A 15562-nucleotide genomic window follows, 5' to 3' on the forward strand; every position below is an offset into this window, starting at 1 on the left:
CAGGAGGAGACTGGTCATCTTTCCCCTGTAGAGGTATTAATGGATTCAAACCACAGCCTCATCAATTAACTGGCTGGCATATTATGCACTATACAATCAGGTATTCTCTATATAAAAAAAGAAGATGCCTTCATTTCTTTTCTTGCCATGCATGCAATACACTAAAACTGGACTGAAATAAGAGAAAATGTCTTTTCATATTCTTTGTGTTTGGAAAACCACCAACTTTTTTTTGCTCACTCTATCTTTGTGGGTTTTTTGTTTCTTCTTTCCTATTTTTTTGTATAAGGTTAATTATTATTTAGTGTTCTAATCACTGGGTCCTTAATTTATCACTGACTCCTTTGCCTTACAAACAAAATTTCTCTCCTGTCTTTTCCTTTGTTAGTAGTTATCCTAAGGTTTATTATGCATCCTTAACATACTACAGTCTTCTATGAATTAATACATCAATTCATGAATAAGAATCCAAAATTTCACACTATTAGTTGTATCTTTTCTGCTATAATTATTCTAGTTTACCTCTGTCCATGTTAGTAGGCAGCTCTGATGGTATAATCTGTAGAGAGTTGCTCTGCTAGTCCAAAGCTGGTATCTTTCTGGTGGTTTGAATCCGTCATTATCATGTTCTATGGGATAAAGATAATCAATCTCCTCCAAAGCACTTTATAACCTGCATAAACCTGCTGGAGAGTCAGCGATGAGTCATTCTGACTTCATTTGTTGAAGAGTTCACAACGAATAGGTCACTTAAGGATTCTTAGTGACCCAGTGAGTTAAGGGTTATATTGTTCCATAGGAGAAACAAGACATAATCTGCCCTTATAAAAATTCATCTTCTGTCAGGGACCTCTCCAAAGTGCTGAAGAGCAACGATGTCAATCTAGAGACTGAGGTACACCTGATCCAGGCCATGGTCTTTGCAATTGCTTGCTATGTATCAGAGAGCTGAACAGTGACCAAGGAGATGCAAGAATTGATGCCTTTGAGTTGTGGTGCTGGAGAAGAGTTCTGAACCTATCATGAACTGCCAAGAGTACTAACAGATATGTCTTGGAGAGGGTGAAACCAAGCTGCTCGTTGGAGGCAAGGATTTTGAAGCTGTGTGTCACAAACTTTGAGCAGGTAGCCAGGAGGAACAAGTTCTTGGAGGCCATCATACTTGGAAGGGTGGAGGTAAAAAGTAGGAAAGGAAAACCCTGAATGAGATGGACTGACACAGTAACTGGCGTAATGAGGGTAAGTGTGTCAGAGACAGTGAGATTGGCTCAGGATAGAACAGGGTTCAGAACTATTGTGCAAAAGAGCTGCTATGAGTCAGAGTTGACTTGATGGCATATAACAATAGGCTATGACCAGTGAGAGTGGCAGTCAGTAAAAGCCGTGCCCGCCTGAGGGTTGCTCTCCTTTTTCTGCACAGCCAAAGAATTGGTTCCACCTCTGACTTTCCAGGCGTGTTGTCTGCTCCTCTCTGCTTTTCTCTTTAATTCTTTTGCACTGTCTGTCTCTATCTTCCACCAGCCATGTTTCTTTAGCTTAACAAATCTTTATTTCCCCCACTTATTTTGCTAAAAACCCCCAAACACCCTAAAAACCCACCAAAAAAAAAAAAAACCTGCCCAGGAAAAACAAACAAGACCCTAACAGTCCCAGAAGCTTGAGGAGGCCATTCTGTTGTGTCCTAACAGCTATTCTGAGTAGGAATTAGCGTGATGACAGTGGGAGGACAGGTTATATTTCTTTCTTCCTTCTTTACTTAATACATTTACATATTGGATATGGTGAATAATGTGCTGTAAAGAATCTAGATTTTGCTAGCTTGGTGAGGACTGTGTTGAGTTCTAACAAATAATAAAAATTGCTGGTGGGGCTTGCAGCAGCTTGGTTTTATGCTTTTAATGGTAAGCATCTTTCAGTTTTGCGCCTCTTCCTCAGTGTTTACTTTGTTGTTGTTGTTATGTGCCGTCGAGTTGCTTGTGACTCATAGCGACCATATATGTACAACAGCCCTAAACCCTGCTCTATCCTGTGGCAATCACATTGCCTCTGACACATCCATCCCGATTACCCCAGTCACTGAATCAATCCACCTCATAGAGGGTCTTCCCCTCTTGCGCCGTCCCTCCACTCTGCCCAGCATGATGTCCCTCTCCAAAGACCTGTCTCTCCTTACAACATGTCCAAAGTATGTCAGGCGAAGCCCCAGAATCCTTGCCTCCAAGGAGTAGCCTGGTTTAACCCTCTCTAGGATGATTCTATTTGTTTTCTTGGCAGTCCATGGTACATTCAGTACTCTTCTCCAGCACCACAGCTAAAAGGCGTCAATTCTCCTTCTATCCTCCCTAGTCATTGTCCAACTCTCTGATGCATAACAAGTGATTGCAAAAACCATGACCTGTATCAGGCACACCTTAGTCTCCAGAGAGACACCATTGCTCTTGAGTACTTTAGAGAGGTCCCTAACCGCAGACTTTCCCATCGCAATACATTTTTTGATTTCCTGGCTACTGGTGCCAAGAGTGTTGACCGTGGAGCCGAGCAAACTGAAGCTGTGAACAATTTTACTCTAGGGAAAATCTGGAACTCCTCGCATGCAGTTTTTCTGGAATTTCAATAAACAGCTTAAGGTGTTTATTGGTTGTATGCTCCAGTCGGAACTGAACCATACCTGACCCTCCAGCAGGTTTTCACCTGTAGTACATCACACGGGAGGAGACTTCCCATCTTTCTTCTGTGGAGAAGCTGGTGGGTTCAAATCGTGCACCTTTGAGTTGGCAGAGCAATTGCTTACCACTAAGCCACCAGAACGCTCCTTGGAGGCAAAGGTGAGGAAGCTTCATCTTGAATAGTTTAGACGTGTTGCTAGGGAGAGATTATTCCTTGGAGAGGAATATTATGCTCGGGAATGTGAAGGGACAGCAAAGGATAGGAAGACCCTTAACCAGGTGGACTGAGACAGTGACTGCAGTAATGGGCTTGAGGGTGTGGGAGATTGTGAGGAAGGCATGGGATGGGGCAGGTTTCACATTTGTTGTTCATATGGTTGCTATGTTGTACATGACTCCACGGTACTTAACAACAACAACATGCTGTCAGAGGTCGCTAAGGTGTTTACTAGACTCTATACAAAAAATTAGAGGTACTCCGTCTTCAAATCAATCTTCCCTGAAGTGGGTAGCTGCTGAACTTCCTTCTGGGCTCTTTGGTATTTCAATTATAATTTCCTCTGTACTTGGAGGAAGAATATAGCAGTTGCCCCCAGGCCTGATCACTCCTTGAGAAACCTGGTAACATTTAAGGTGGCCAAATCAAAGACCAGACCAGACAATGAATCCTCATAAGGCTCTGATCACAGAAGCCCAAACCCATGTTAATTAACAGCCCCAAATTCTGAGAAAAACACCATCTTCCCTGTTGTTATTTGCTGTTGAGTTTCTTGCGACTCATAGTGACCCTAAATACAAGAGCCCTAAACCCTGCCCTGCTCTATCCTGTGCCAACCTCATTGTCTCTGACACACCTATCGCCATTACACCAGTCACTGAATCATCGGTCTCATCAAGGGTCTTCTTCTCTTGCGCTGTCCCTCCACCCTCTGAAACATGCCCAAAGTATGTCAGACGAAGATTCCGAATCCTTGCCTCCAAGGAGCAGTCTGGTTTCACCCTCTCAAGGACAAACTTGTTTGTTCTCTTAGCAGTCCACTTAATACTCTTCTCCAGCAGCACAATTCAAAGACATCAATTCCCCTTCCATCATCCCTAGTCATTGTCCACCTTTCGGATGCATAGCAAGTAATTGCAATGACCATGGCCAGTATCAGGCGCACGTTAGTCTCGAGACTGACATTGTTGCTCTTCAGTACTTCGAAGAAGTCTCTGACAGCAGACTTTCCCAAAGCAATTTGTCTTTTAATTTCCTGGCTGCTGATACCAAGAGTGTTGATTGTAGAGCCAAACAAACTGAAGCTGTTAACAATCTCAATCTCTTCACCATCCATCATGATGCTGCCAATCGACCCTTGGTGAGAATTCATCTTCCCTAGTTTTCTCTAAAACCCATATAAAAAGAAGCTGTCTTGGGCTGCCCTTGTGCCATTTTCCATTCTGACCTTCTCCACTTGTGGTCACTTGGCGTCCCTCTCAGACCATGCAGTCAAGGTCTGTTTGTTTCCTGGGACAAGCTTCTTTTTTTCTTCCTCTTACCCTCAGCTCTTTTTCTAACACTACTTCTTGGAGTTTATTTCTGCACAGGCATAGTTCAGGGGCCCTGCTAGAAATTTGTGGGGAATTAGCATGTTGATTTTAGCAGCACCCCCTGCTAGTTCCTTCCTTCCAGGATTTCTCGTCCAGATACACAGCCTCAACTTGACCTTGTTTGCTCAAACCAATAAAATGACACATTTCTGCCAGGTCTACTGTCTCACAGTGTTAAATGAGAACACCCACTGTGTAAATATTAATTGTTCCTGTGTGATTTAGTTCTTTTAAAAGATTAATTCAGCTTACTGAGATGAGTAAGGAAGAAGGCAACATGTAATGAATGGATGATTGGATATAGTTACAATATGCAATATGATGTTTGATGTTATGGATCAAAAACACAGGAATTATTTAAAAATAAAAACCATTAGTACATTTTTAAAACTTCAACTCAAACCACATAAAAAATTAGAATTCTCTCCAATGTCTTTCTACTTTTGGTTGCTTTCCAGTGCTTTCAAGCAATTTAAAAACTTTTGTCTAGATTTTATCATTTTTATCAGTAGGACATATAGAGTCCAGTGCAAGTCAAGTTTATTTTGCCTTCACTAGAAGTAAGTAGGGTGATCTGGTGGCCTAGGAGTATGGGGCTACACTACAATTTCAAAGACACAGTTTGGATGCACCAGCTGCTCCAGAATTTCCTCCCAAGTGATTTACTGCCTCTGAAAACTTGCTGGAGGGTCAGTTATACATCAGTCCCAAGGGGCTGGTACCCAACAACAGCACAGAAGGAAGAACTCTGATACATTTGAGGAGAAACAGAATATGTAGGCTCTGTTACGTTGTCATGGTTTTTGTATATTTCCATTACAAGCTGCTTTCCGAGTATTCTTTCTGTGAATACAGAAGAGCATTCTTGACCTCTCAATTATTGGTAGGTACTGAACAGGCTGTTAGAAAAATAGAATTTAAAAATAATCAATGGTGTATTCATATAGCTCTTAAGTTACAGGGGGAAATAAAATTACAGTTCATAAAAAATTTAGAATTTTATTTATCTTTCCCTTTAGGAAAAGAAGACAATTCAGGATGTTTAGAGCTGATAAATGTTAAGTATTTTTGTTTCTTTGGTGATGTAGAGTTACTTAAAAGAACATGGATGTGAACATTTACCACTAGACATTAAAAAAAACACAAAACAACTAAAATAAAACAAAAGGGGTGGGGGAGATAAATTACTCTCTGAGCACCAAACAAGATAGCAATTAATATAATAATCGTCCTGAGCCGGCCGTGGAGATTTTACAAGAGACTTAGGCATATGTGATATATAAAATAAATCCATAACTTTCAGATCTCTATTTTAGAAAGGGAAGTGAGGCTCCTGATATGGAGTAAAATAATTAGATGTATACATATATAGTTTTCCTCTATGTTCTCTGAAGCCTTTGCAATGATCAAAGCACTCTTTTCCTAAAAGATGTTCTTTGATATTTGGAAGACAAAAAGGCATCTTCTTTAATTTCATAATGAGTTTTTCTTTAAATACAAACCAATTCTAATGGACTCATAATATTCGTATTATAAAATGGCAACATACTTTATACGACATGAAGAGATATATTCATGTTACTTTTGTTTGCTGCAGAAACACAAAGTCTATTGTATGAATTCAAATGTTCTTCCTGATGTGTCTATCTTAGGACTTTAAGGAGGAAGGGCTTTATCTAATTTCAGGAGAAAATCAGAATTTTTTTTTCCTATGGGAAAAAGTTTTATGATCATGAAATATTTACTATTTTCATGAAGAATTTATTTTTAACCAACATAATTACATTTCTGGAAACAAAAAGAAAACCAAAAGTCAAGATCAATGTTTTCTTTTCCTTAGGATTTACCTGGAGAATTTTAAGAAGCTGTTTATCTAAGGATTGATACGCTTAAATTATAGGACATCCCAGCATCCCCTGACACCCTCCCGGGATAGTAAAAAGTTAACAACTCGCACTCGAAAAACCTCTAATCTGCATGTACAGAAATATCTCTTCATTCTTTTAGATAAATAGGATGGCATTAACTTCAGGGAGAAAAACTACATTTTTATCTACCAATATAAAGTCAAACAGGTTAGACTCTTTTGTAAATGTAACATGTTGGAGACTACTTTCTTTTGACATATCAAGGAAATCCTAATTATGCCTGTAGATGTACCAGAAAGTGTGTTGTGTGTTATAGATACTAGGAGCCCTGGTGACATAATGTGTAATTTATCAGGCTGCTAACAAGAAAGCCAGGGGCTCAAATGCACCAGTTGCTGTAAGGAAGCAAAATGGGCAATCTCCTCCCATAAAGGTTTACTGCTTTGGAAACACAAGGGAGGGTCACTATTAGTGGAAATCATCTTGAGGACAGTGGAGTGGTGTGGTTATAGATTCTGATATGAATACATCTTAACACCAGGTTGCAGTTTTGTCTACAAAGCAGCAACAGGCTTAAATGAGAGTGAAGGCAGTGGCAGCATGCTAGGAAGGTGGAAGCTGGGAGGGGAGTATGGGAATGAGATTGTTATTACTGTTTCTATTTGGACCTTCTCTATCTTCTCTGAACCACTAAACACAAGCACAAATGCTTTTATTTATCAGATTGGGAGAATTCACTGGAAAGAAAGAACTCAGAAGATGCTGTACTCCTAAAAGTGGTCTGATTTAGGCTGTACCATAAGCCTCTGATTTGGTTGTGAACTAATGCAAAGGAAAAGTGACAAAAGATCCTCTGAAGCAAAGCAATTTTCTTCAACACATACACAAACATGCTAGCCTAGCGATCTACAAGAGTTTTGTGGATGTAGCTCTGGTACCCTAGTGACAAGAAGATGCGCTGAAGGCAGGCAGTTCGAATCCATCAGCTACTCCACAGGAGGAAGATGGGCAATGCTCCCATATGATTTACTGCCTCTGAAAATCTGCTGGGGAGTCAGCTATGGGTTGGTGCCAACTTGACAGTACAAAACAACAAGAAGCTGGCTACCGTAAGTAACCAACCTTAGCAAAGCATTTTCATCTATAAGGAAAGATATAGTAAGCCATTAAGATGTTGCTGAAACTAAACAAACTTCATGAATTATTTTAAAATTGTTGTATTGTTAGGTGTCATTGAATTGAGTATGACTAATAGCAACCCTATGAATTTCTGTGTTAAGTCTGGACAGGGGGATGCAAGAGGGAGAATGAAGAATTTAAAGAATAAAATGTCTACAAAAAGAGTGAACAGCCCTGCCCACCTGGATAAACTAACAGATGACTGGCTGAACTAATGGATAAAACATAAATCACAACAGAATGTCCCTCCCTAAAGACTCTTATAAAAACCCTCCCCAATACCCTCGAAGGTGTGACTTCCCCATTCTGCATCTTCAGAATGAGGAACCTCACCTGGGAGCTCCCCTGTCCCCCACCTTTAATAAAGCTGTGTTAAGCTTTTTTCTTGTTTTGATTCCTTCTTTAAATCAGCAAATCTAACAATATGAATCTTCTCCTATTATGTGCCATCCTCAGCATCTCTGTTATACTTGAATCTATTGTTACAGTCACTGTGTCAATCCACCTTGGTGAAGCTCTTCTCTAGTGCTCACCATCCACCTTTCCAAGTATGATGTCCTTTTCCAAGCACTGGCCTCTTCTGACAACGTACCCAAAATATGTGAGACAATGTTTCACCATCCTTGCCTCTAAGGAACACCTTTGTTGCATTTAATCCAAAATATCTTTGTTCTTTGGACAGTCCGTGGGATATGCAGTACTCTTCTCCAGTCAACTACTTGTAGACCAGATTGTAAAATTTGCCTTGATGTTTGTTTAGAAAGCAGCACAGTTTGCTCCATTATTACAGAAATACTCTGTATATTTGACTGTTGAATATGAACATAATAAGCTGTTATTGCAAAGTCTTAAAGTTATATAAACCATATAAAGTTACACTGTTCAGTGCCCTTCCAGTTGATAACACTTGGAGATGATAGGAATCAACTAACTCATACGGGGAAGAAGACTAACAATTGGAGGGTGAACTTTCCAAGATCAAGACTTCAGCACTTGCTATTTCTATTGAATCCTAGAAATCGCCACAGAAAATTCACTTTTTCATCCTGCTTTTTCTATTACTGAAACTGTTGTTGTGCCACCCCGATCATTCCCACATACTTAAGCCCACTGCTGCATTGTATCAATCCATCTTGTTGGGGGTTTTCCCGTCTTTCACTGACCCCCTACCTTTCCAAGCATGATGTTTCTCTCCAAAGAACAGCCTTCTCTAACAATGTGGCCAAAGCCAAAGCTTCTCCATCCTTGCCTCCAAGGGGCACTCACTCTGCACTTTCTCCAAGACATTACCTATTTGTTCTTTTGGCAGCCCATGAGATATTCAGCCCTCTTCTCCAACAGACAACTTACTCTGAGCAAAATTCAAGCTGATTTCCTTAAATTAAAGTGTTTAAGAGTGAGCCTTATTGTTCTAACAGGAAGGAGTTGCACTGTCAAGGCAAAAGCATGCACTTCAAATCCAACTGCTCAGTGGGTAAAAGATGGGCTATCACCTCTCAATCGATTTACAGCCTCCATTTACCTGGAGGCTCAGCTGGGATTCTGTTCACATTCCATGGCACATTACAAAAGTCAGTGTAAGGGACAAAGATGATCACGCTTCAAATCACATACTCTGGATGTTGTCAGGTGGTGCCAGGTTGTGGAAAAAGGCATCGTGCTGGAAAAGTCAAATGGTCAGCAAGAGGGAAGATTTGTGGAGTACAACAGTACTATCTAGTATGATAGAGTGTGGATAATGGCTTTGTTTTCTAGTGCTATGATGATGCTGCAAATACCACAAGTGGGTGGCTTTCAAAAACAGACATTTATTTTCTCACAGTTTAGAAAGCCTGAAGTCTGCATTCAAGGTGCCAGCTTCAGGGGAAGACTTTCTCTGCTGGCTCTGGGAGAAGGCTCTTGTCTCTTTGAGCTTCTGCTCCTGGGTTGTACTCATATAGCTGGCATTTCTCTTCCCTACTTCTAATCTGCTTGCTCATTTAATTTCATACCAAGAGACTGACAGCCCTATAGGGTGACCAGTAACACCAAGTAGGCCCTCTACTTAGAATAACAAACCATATAAATCCAAGAGTAGCATGAGCCCAAGGATAAAGCCCAGAAAGCACAAGATACCATCCATATGCATACACCATATGCATACAAGAATGACTTGTTTATACAGTAGGAATCAGGAAGGAGCAGGATCTAAAGATTAGTGGAAATAAGAATTATAGAGAAGTGGGAATAGTGTGATCAGATAGTATTTTAACGAATGTTGTAAAACATACTGTGTATGAATAGAAATGGAAAACACCCAATTTGCTTTGTATGGTTTCACTCTTTTGTTGTTGTTAGGTTTTGTCAAATCCACTACAAGTCATAGCAACCCTATGAGCAGCCAACATGAACCCTGCCCTATCCTGAGCCATCCTCACCGTCTCTGAAATACTCAAGCCCATTGCTGAAGTCATCGCAGCGTCAGTCTCATTGGGGATCTTCCCTTCCTTTGCTGACAGTCCACTTTCTAAGCATACACCAAAAAAAGGGAGATTGACTCAAGACACATTCTACGCTGATCCTGCCTCATTAACATTACAAAGGCAGCCCATTCTTTAATGGTGTTAAAACTTTTGGCATAAAGGTTAGGCTTCTTAACATTTCTTTTTTGGGGGGGTTACACATTCAATTCATAACAAGTATATGTTGTTGTTGTTTAATGCCGTTGAGTCATAGACGACTCATAGCGACTCTATGAACGAACAGCCTGAGTACTGTTCGTACATAGGGTTTCCTGAGGCAAGCCATTTTGGAAGTGGATGCCGCTCCTGCTTCCAGGCTTGATTTACTGATATTTAATTCTCCAGGAACTTTCTTAGCTGTAACCACTGGATTTGCCTTTGCATTAAGACTTGTATTTATGAAAAAGTCTCCTTTCTGCTTGTAGGTCTGGCCCAAGGCTGCCTGACATTTTAACTGGCTTGCTCTCTCTCACCCACACATACAATCACTGCTTAGTCATTTCAACAAGAGAAGGGAAGCTTTGATGGCAAGAAGACAAAATAGTTTACATATTTTGGTATATACTACACTTTCTTCCACATAGTCGGCCAGGAATTCAGTCTGTGCACTGCTGATACCCCAAACCCTCCCCACCCATGCAGGACAACAACAGAGAGCCACAGAATTTTCTGTTCCTTGGTCCACCATGGATTCGCAGTTACATTTCCTTCACAGAACACTGGAGAATAGGAAAATTCCAAGTTAAAACCAAATGACAAGCAAATAAAAGGTCTCTATTTAAAGTAAAACAATCCTTCAGAAGAGGGAGGCAAAGCGGAAATCAACTTGTCTACCACATTTTGTATATAAACACAATTCTGTATCTCTGACACTTCTATACAGAAGAATCCTCTCTGATATGGATTAAATTGTTTTCTACTTCCCCAGCATGTATTGGAATCTTATGCCCTATAGCTGTGGATTCAATTCTATTTGAAGATAAAGCTTCTCTGGTTATGTTTATACACAAGGAAATGTTCTAACATCTTAAAATACTATCCTTTCTCAGCTGTAAATGGAGCTGATTAGACAGAGTGAAAAGCAGACCCAGGAGAAGACAGAGGCACATAATGCTTGCCATGGAACCAAAGGAAAAGACATCATGCTTGGAAAGGTGGAAGGGCAGAGAAAGAAAGGAAGACCCTGAACAAGGTGACTGACATATTGACTGCAACAATGGACTCAAGCGTATCAGATCATGACAATGGCACAGGATAGGGCGAGGCTTAGATCCACTCTTCGTATAGTTCCTGTGAGCTGTAATTGACTCAGTGGAATCCAAAAGCAACAATAAGAAATATCCACGACTATCCACAAGTCAAGAGTTGGCACGGTCAAGATTCTGATTTAGATTTTCAGTATCCAGAACCATAAGAAAATTCTGTTGTTTAAAGACACACCTACTTGTGGTATTTCTTTCCATCAACACTAAGACTCTCCATACCAGATAAGATCTGAATTCCTATATACTTTTTAACCTCCTCATTACATAAAAGGTAGCAATAGTGGTGTAATGGATAATGCATCATGCTGCTAACTAAAAGTTTAGCAGTTCAAATCTACCTGTGGCTCTGTGCGAGAGAGATGGGCAGTCTCCTTCCATAAAGATTTATAGCCTCGGAGACCCAATAAAGGGGTTACCATGAGTCCAGTGGCAGTGGGTATGATATAAAGAACAGTGTGTGTGTTTGATATGTGATGCTGTCCTGATGATTAATGACTATATTAAGAGAAAGAATGATAAGGTAATTCATAATCCAAACACCCACTAAACCATGAGGCATCTCTTTAAGCTTCTTTTGTCTGCGTAGGTCCTATATCTCTAACTCCCCTTACAAAGCTGTTTCTATTTACAAATGACCGCTCCTCTCCCTGTGGTAATCAGGTGGCATTAGCCATACATCTCTGTGTTTCATTCCTTACATGCTCTTCAAATGGCTTACGCTGAGCAGAGGGCACCTGCCATCAGAAACAACTCTTGTAGCATTCTTCATTACTAGTAATTACTTCTTAATGAAATGAGGCAAAGGCAGTGCAATACGATCTCCATTCAATCTCTTCCTGCAAACAGATAGCCCTTTTGGGGCCAACCTGCATCTCGCTTCCCCGTTCTCTCTAGAAAGCTTGTTTCTTTCAAGGTCCGTGTATTACAACTTTCAGGTTCCACTGTCATCAAGGTCAAAAGGTCTCAATCTCCTGCCACACATTTCGATGGCCTGGATCAGGGTCACAGTCCCGACCACTGCCAAATAACAGAAGATAAACTGACCATCTGCTTCAAGAGAGCAGCAGCTCTGTGGTCTTTTTCATTATTTGGTTGTTAGGTGCCATCAGTTAACTATGACTCATATGGCTCAGAGTTATTGTTAGGTGCCATTGAGTTGAATATAACTCATAGCGACCCTATGAGCAACAGATCTGAGCCCTGTCCTGTCCCATGCCAAGCCAATGATCTCTAGCACACTCAAGCCCATTGCTGTAGTCACTGTGTCAACCGACTGGCTGAGGGCGTTCCTCTCCTGTGCTGTCCCCCCACATTTCCAAGCATGATGTCCTTCTCCAAGGAATTGCCTTTCCAGGAATGTGCCCAAAGAATGCGAGACAAAGCTTCATCATCTGTGCCTCCAAGGAACACTCTGGATGCACCTTCTCCAAGATGTGTCTATTTGTTATTTTGATACTCTGTTGTTGTTGCTGTTGTGTACCATCAAGTTGGAATCAAGCTATAGCTGACCCTCCAGCGGGTTTTAAGATGAAGTTAATTGCACAAGAGATTGCCCACCCTTCTCCTGCGGAGCAGCTGAAGGCCTTGAAACTTTTTCTTTTTTTGAAAGCCTTCAGGATTGCAGTGTAGCTTCTTGTAATAGGCCGCTAGAGCAACCCAGTAGTCCATAGCAGATAGCAGTAATTTAAATGTAATGAATGCAATCAAGGAAGTAAGCAAATCTTAGAGCTAGAGGAATCTAGTATAGCTTACCACACTAGTGTCAGACACTGGATTCTTCAACAAGGGAAGCACAAGACTGCAGAAAGCGCAATTATAGAGTAAAACCCTCTAAATTCCCTTACAGAAGATGTACATGGGGAGGCAACTTTTTTTTTTTTAATGTAACCTTTTTATATCATGGCTCTTGTTCACCGTGAGATTGGCCCAGGAGAGAGCAGGGTTCAGAGCTACCATGCATAGGGTTGCTATTTGTCATAGATTACTCAATGGCATATAATAACTACAACAACTTGGTGGTGAGTTGCATATTGGGAGGGTAGTAGTTTTCTTTTTGGGGTGCCGTCTTATGGTGGCATGGTTTACAAATATTACCCTGTTCACTGCAATAGCCCTTCAAGACAGCAACGAGTTTTACGATAAAAAAATTACTTGCAGAGAGGTTAAGCAGCTCCTGTACACCTATTTAAGTTTAGAGTCTAGTATCCAAACTGGATTCTAAGTCTCAGTTCTTTTCTCTACTCAGGCTACGCCAGGTAAGTAATATGTTAAACCCCTTGCTTACCTTGAATTGACTGACTGGGGAAAATAACTGAGAAGTCTATCTGAATGCTGCATCTTCAACTTACAAAGACCAACAATAATAATAGCATTTAAACCCAATGACACATGGTTTGAATCCACCAGATGCTCTGTAGGAGAAGGCTGGGTAATCTACTGTGTGGCTAACTGCCTCTGAAAACCCACTGGAGGGTCAGCTATGGGTCACTACAGACTTGATGGTACACAACCACCACCACCATCATTATTAGTATCAAACTCACCCAATAACTGGACCTGTAACATCTAATGGAGATTATTGTTGTTGTGAGCTGCCATTGTGTCAAGAATGACTCATAGCAACCCTATGAAGAAAAGATCTGAACCTATTCCTGTCCTGCACCCTCATATTTGCTGACACACAAGAGACCACTGTAGCAGTCACCATATTAATCCACCTGGTTGAGGGTCTTCCTCTTTTGCCGACCCTCTATCCTTCCCAACATCATGCCCCTCTCCAAGGAATAGCACCTCCTAGCAGTATGTCCAAAGTATGTGAGGCAAAGCCTCATCATTCTTGTCTCCAAAGAGCACTCCGGCTGCATCCTCTCCAAGACATATCTATTGACCATGCATGGAGATGTTTAGTGGTCTTCTCCATCACCACAGCTAAAGGCATCAATTCTTTTTCTGTCTTCCTTTTTTATTGTCCAGGTCTTGGATGCATATCTGGTAATCAGAAAGGCCATGGTGTGAATCAGACACACTTTAGTCCTCAAACTGACATCACTACTCCTCAATAATTTGGAAAGGTCCCTAACTGCACATTTTCCCCTGCAATGCACCTCCTTATTTCCTGACTGCTTGTACCAAGGGTGTTAACTATGGATCCAAGAAAGATGAAACTGTTGACAGTTTTAATTTACTCTCCATGCATCATGACACCGCCTATTGGTCCAGTGGTAAAAATCTTTGTTTTCTTGATACAGAGAAACAATTGGTACTGAAAGTTGCATTCCTTGATCTTCTGCAGTAAGTGCTTCAAGTTCTCCTTGCCTTCAGCAAGCAAGGTTGTGGCATCTGCATAATGCAGGTTTTTGATGAGTCTCCCTCCAGAAATCGAGATTAAATAACTGAAATTTAAGTTAAAATGCTGACTAACTTATCAAAACCTCTAGTTGCTGGTTCCTAAAATGGTAATCTTTGAGGAAGAAACTCTGGCACCATAGTGTATAAGAAACATTGTCAGACTACAAGCCAGGAAGTTGGCAGTTCAGGTCCACCAGCTGCTTCATGGAAGAAAGAGGTGAATCCTGTAAAGGTTTCTAGACTTGGCAACTTGATGGAAGGTCACTGTGAGTTGAAGTCCATGGAACTTGGTCTTGGTTTTAGAATCTTTATGGAAGCACAATTGCCCATTTTCTCCCACTGAGCAGCTGGTGGATTCTGACTATTGACTTTGGTTGATACTTATCACACACTATGCCATCAGGGCTCTTTCCTGATCCTATAGATTGCTAGAATTAAATCAATGTGCTATTTACACATAAGAAGATTTACAAATAGGAATGGTCAGCCCATTTTAAGAGGCATAAACTCAGCAGTCATTTTCCAAGAGACTATAACAACTGAAACAAAAATAAAGCCAATAACACTAAGACAGAATAAATGATCCTCATTTTCCCCTCACACAGCTCAAAGATATTTATCATACAAGGCACTCGTATTTCCTGAAAACCCACATAAGCATGCATATAAATGGCACTCTTACCCTTGTTTTGGCGTCAATTTTAGCTCCCCGATCAAGCAACAGTTTCACCATATTGGCATTTCCTCTTTTTGATGCAACATGCAAAGGAGTGATGTCATTCTGTGGAAGAACAGAAAGAACAGTACAGTTTTGGTATTCTCAGTTTTACCAAAATTTTGCTTCCTACACCTCCCACGGCACACCCCACTTGTGCTTCTTCTTAGGAAGGGATGCTTTCCAACATTTCTCGCTGCTGGGGTGTTTTTCTTTAGAAGGAGACTTAAAAGAAGAATGTTAAGGGAAATGATCTGAAGGGTGAGGGCCAAGGAGGATTATTTCATTTGCCTGAGGTAAGTCAGAGACAGAATGAGGACTCCTTTGGCATGTTTTGGCCTATTTTCTCCCACTGAGCAGCTGGTGTATTCTGACCATTGACTCTGGTTGACCCTTAACAATGACACACTGTGCTGTCAGGGCTCTTTCC

General features: G+C 40.9%; 1 protein-coding gene across 2 annotated transcripts in view; it reads right to left on the reverse strand.

Annotated features, from left to right (window-relative positions):
- Positions 1-15562, reverse strand: part of ANK3 (ankyrin 3, node of Ranvier (ankyrin G)) — a 662526-nt gene that overhangs the window by 192696 nt on the left and 454268 nt on the right. For both annotated transcript variants that reach the window (XM_006895588.1, XM_006895587.1), the window contains exon 8: positions 15100-15198. In XM_006895588.1, coding sequence (XP_006895650.1) covers positions 15100-15198 — 99 coding nt within the window. The remainder of the gene's footprint in view (positions 1-15099; positions 15199-15562) is intronic.

This window comes from Elephantulus edwardii, unplaced genomic scaffold (assembly GCF_000299155.1).
Source record: "Elephantulus edwardii isolate Elephantulus edwardi_28Jun2011 unplaced genomic scaffold, EleEdw1.0 scaffold00170, whole genome shotgun sequence".
In the NCBI taxonomy this organism is placed as follows: Eukaryota; Metazoa; Chordata; class Mammalia; order Macroscelidea; family Macroscelididae; genus Elephantulus; species Elephantulus edwardii.